The sequence below is a fragment of the Physeter macrocephalus genome, chromosome 10 (assembly GCF_002837175.3).
Source record: "Physeter macrocephalus isolate SW-GA chromosome 10, ASM283717v5, whole genome shotgun sequence".
NCBI lineage: Eukaryota > Metazoa > Chordata > Mammalia > Artiodactyla > Physeteridae > Physeter > Physeter macrocephalus.
Window position 1 is genome coordinate 77,287,008 of NC_041223.1, and position 4,784 is coordinate 77,291,791.

Consider the following 4,784-nt stretch of genomic DNA (forward strand, 5'->3'; position numbering starts at 1 on the left):
TTTACAAGACAGAAATAGACTCTCTGACATAGAAAACAAGCTTATGGTTACCAAAGGGGAAAGGTGTGGGGAGGGATAATTTAGGAGTTTGAGATTAAAATATATCCAGTACTATGTATAGAATAGATAACCAACAAGGACTTATTGTGTAACACAGGGAACTCTACTCAATATCTTGTAATAACCCATAATGGAAGATGGCTCACAGGCATTGTTCCACTTTGTGGATGGCTGAGGAATATAGGGTTTGATAACCTTATCACTTGGAGGAAATGGGCGTGGTCTTCAGAGAATATATAAAACATCCAGCAAAGAGCAAAGCTCATTCTTCTCCAGAGCCCAGAGCTGTTGTGTTTGGACTTGGCTGGGCTGTGGAGAATTTTGAAAGTTTCTGCCACCAGGAGGGGAGCATCAATCACTGAACTGAATTTCACAGAGTTGCTTATTGAACAAGAGTGGAACATTTCATTAACTGTACCCAAAGAGTCATTTGGAGTTGGCTGCACTGTGGAAAACTCTGAAAGTTACAGCTGCTGACCCACCCAGAGAACATAGAACCCCTGATCTGATTGGTTGGATTTTCCTACCAGCATTGATGAAACCCATTATACAATCTTCTGGAACATAGAATCTCACAAACTACAGGATTCCAGAAATAACTCACCTTCTGAATCTTGAGAGTGAAGAAGTTGGAGATTTTGCTGAGGTGTCTGAACTGCTGGGATCATATAAGTGTCCCAAAGACCTAGAAATGGTGTTGCCTAAAGGTCAAGATGACTGGTCCAAAGAAGACATTGTGAAGTTATTGGAACGTATGGAGAATAACATTCCATCCAACGACAGGCACATATTCAAAACAACCCAGTCACAGATGGACTGGGAAAAGGTAGATTTTAAAGATTTTTCTGGGGAAATGTGCAAACTCAAATGGTTAGAGATTTCTTATAATTTGAGAAAATTTTGCACTTTGAAAGAATTAGTCCTGGAAGCAAAGGAAAATGTTAACAATTCTTACAAATGCAGAAAACACAAGAAGCATCCTGATTTACCCAAGAAGCCCTTGACAGCTTACCTCCGCTTTTTCAAAGAGATGCGACCCCAGTACAGCCAAAAACACCCTAAGATGAGCAACCAGGAGCTGACCAAGGATTTGTCTGAGGAATACAAGAAGCTTCCAGAGCAGCTGAAGCTGAAATATAGTCAAGATTTCCAGAAGGAGAAACAGGAGTTTGAGGAGAAAATTGCACTATTCAGAGAACAGCACCCTGATCTAGTCCAGAACTACACGAAATCTGATGTCCCCAAAGGAAGCCAAATCAAAGCACCAAAGAAGTTTCAGGGAAATGTGCAAAAAGTGAAGTCTCCCCCAGAAAACAATTTATCCATGAAGAGAAAATTCCACAGAGAGCCGGAGAAGCCACCTATGAATGGATATCACAAGTTCCACCAGGATTTGTGATCGAGTCGGGAGCTTCAAGTGTTGCCCCTGAGGGAGCGCATGGTGGAGGTTAGTAGATGCTGGCAGCGTGTCCCACAGAACCAGAAGGAACATTATAAGAAGCAGGCTGAGGAGCTGCAGAAACAGTACAAGGTTGACCTTGATCTCTGGCTCAAGACTTTGTCTCCTGAAGAATATGCTGCTTACAGAGAGGCAACCTATACTAAGCATAAGAACATGAGCATGACAAGGGGTCCAAACCCCAAGGTTAGAAGGATGGATCTGCAGTTCCCATCATCAGGGAATCTTCAAGGAGGGCCTGAACTGGAGCAGGGGATTCAGGATCCAGAGATAGAATCATCAAACACTATTGGAGAACATTCTCCTGCCTCAGGGAGATCAGAAGAAAACAAGAAAGAGGAGGAAGGCAGCAACTCCTCAGACCACAGCAGTGGAGATGAAGATGAAAATTGTGATTCTGAGGACAATGGCTCCAGCTCATCTACCTCAGGGGACTCCTCTGACTCAGATTCCAACTGAGCTTTGTTCACAATCTGAGCGATGGCGTAGAGAACTTCCGAGCAAATGGACATGACATCTGCATCAAATTAAAGCATTCTTCTCACAGTGCCCTTTCATTGCCTTCCTTCTTTCCTTCCCTCTTCAATATAAAGTAAGAAGGACCTGTTGGATAGAAAGCATCTTGTACAGTAATTTCTTGCTCCTCCCTGTAGCCCAAGTCCACCCCCAGAGAAAGTCCATACAACGAAGACTCTTGAAATAAACAATGAGCTGATTGGGCTGCAGTGCACACTGGGCTAGACTGAGTTTCCTGAACAAAGAAGTTTTGCTCTCCTCATCTTCTGCTGCCAGAGCTGTGAGGGAGCCCCAAGGAGTCTGTGACTTCTCCCTTCTCTGTAGTCCTGTCCCTCAGGACTCTTGCACGGGAAGTGGGAAGGGGAAGATTTGACAGACTGGAGCTAGGCGAGTTGCCTTTAAGAAAATTGTCAAGCTCCTGATGTCTTTCATCCTACTCTCTGAAGTGAGGAGTTGGCCCTTCCTTAATTTGTGAGTGGGCAGAGCTATGTGGGCAGCAGCATTTCTACATGTATATTTATCTCTTAACTATCACTGAGATTCTTCTTACTGGTTTCAAAAATTAGAAATTAAATTCTTAGAACCACACCATTTCCATTTGAATGAAATTCTTCTCAAAATCAGTGTCCTTTGACTCTTGGAACTAATTTTCCAGGCCATGTCTATATTTATTCTGGTTTCTGGTGCAGCTCCTTCCAAATGCTTCCAGTTGTAAGTGAACCACGTTTTTACCATACACTTAATTTATAGGTATTATGTTATGACTTTGTATGTGTTGTGTGTATAAGTATTTTAGTCCACAGACTAGTGTTTGGGAATTCATGTACCAGTTTGACACTGCTTTTATTATTGTGATTTACTAATATATTTGAAAATGTGTTTAAAGACTGTGCCATCTCATTAAACTTTTCTTTTCTAAACAACAACAACAACAACAACAACAAAACCCACAAAAAACAAGTACTTTTTAGTGTATATATGCCCCAAATAGTATATGGGTCATACTTATACTCTAGTTTATTTCCTAAATCTAGCTACCCTGTATTAACTAATCCTGTCTTTAGCATGAAGGCCAGGGCATGTTTATCTCACCTAAATGTGTTAGATTTTACTTTATATAAAAATAAAATAAGAAAACCTTTCTTCCCTTTCATTAATTTTTAATTTTTGTGTTTGGCAAACTATGACACACTAACATTTAATAAGCCTGAATGTGTTTTATTCATAAACACACACATTTAATAATATTTCTCATTTCTCCAACATTTATTACTGTGGTTGACAGATATAGTACATTAATATTTGAAATTCTATTGAATGTGTACATCTTAGAGGGTATAACAAGGACTTTTCTATTGCACTGCTACATTAACATGAAAAAATTGGATGGTCAAGCTCTAGTCCAAATATTGTATCATAATGAATTTGGTCCACTGGTGTTATTATCCATTGCAGAGTCAAAATACATGCTATGGTAGTTGTAGTGGTAACTATTACATTTCAGGTTATTTCTTAAAGAAAAAATGGTCTAACCTCCATGGTTAATATAGAGAATTTCCTGCATAAAATATTCTCACATGCTGAAAACTGTTCTACAGATTGCTGAGGAGAGTATGGACCCTTACCCCACACGCCTCTTGGCTAAGCATGTCTCCTCCTATGCTCACAGAAGTGTAGGAAGTTTTCCTAGAAGTTCCCATAAAGATCTATAAAGGATCTATTTTTTCATACCAGAAAAGGCTAAGTGTTACCTGGCAGGATTCCTTATGAGTTGGCCCCTTCCCCAAGCATATGTGGTACACATACACACAAGTCTCTTTCATACCAGCTTTGCATATGCTCCTGAGAAAATACCTATCCAGTCTGATTTATATTTCAAAGTATTTTTCCTTTTCAAAATTCAACTAAGTCAACATGTCTTCCTCAAAGCCTAAATTTCCAAGGCTGAGACTAGAATTCCAGGGTGTTACTTCTCTGCTTTTCTTAAGCATACTTTTTTCATAGCATTTACTTAAATATATTCTATTGATTTATTATTTTGCTGACTCTCCAAATTTACAAGCACTACGATGTCAAGAACATCACCATTATTTGAAACAATATCTGGCACATAGTAGTTTTTCAATAAATAGTTGGTGATTAGTGACAATTTCATATTTACAATAGAAAGATAGATTCATACCAAAGAACTTTTAAAATTATAAAAAAATTACCAGTTTAAGTTTCACTTGAGAAAAAACCTGTAAATTAGTATCCTACAGAACAATGTAATGATTTAGAGAGCATAAACAATCATATTTACAACTGCCCTTAGGCTTACTAATTGAAGATCATTTCTTAATTTTAAATAATCAGTTCATCACCACCCACCTCAAAAGGGTAGACTCTTTTCTCCCTCTAATATATCAAGATTCCAATAGCTGTAATCTTCTTTAATATTTAAATTAATTGTACAATTTAGTGGAAATGTAAATAATTATGTTAACTACAATTTGGTTCGATAGGAGAAAAGCAGAGTCCTATAACCCAAAATATGCGGGAGCTTCATATTATCCAAGTGTTTATTAACAAAGAACCCATAGTTATGAGATTACAGAGCAAAATCAAAGTCACCATAACACAAAAATATTCACTAATAAACTGAAAATTTATAAACATGTCCCCACTCAAAATCCCTCTTCTCTTAAACCTTGCCTCTGTAATTAAGCACTCTCATCTCAGTGGGGAAAATAATCTAAAAGTGATTTTG

The 4,784-nt window shown here is 38.3% G+C and overlaps 1 protein-coding gene across 1 annotated transcript; it reads left to right on the top strand.

Moving 5' to 3' along the window:
* Positions 1 to 739: 739 nt before the first annotated feature.
* On the top strand, positions 740 to 1,978 carry LOC102981869 (upstream-binding factor 1-like protein 1). The gene is given in 1 exon segment (XM_007111281.2): positions 740 to 1,978. A coding segment is annotated over 1 exon segment (1,227 nt). The 5' UTR covers positions 740 to 751.
* The last annotated feature ends 2,806 nt before the right edge of the window (positions 1,979 to 4,784 follow it).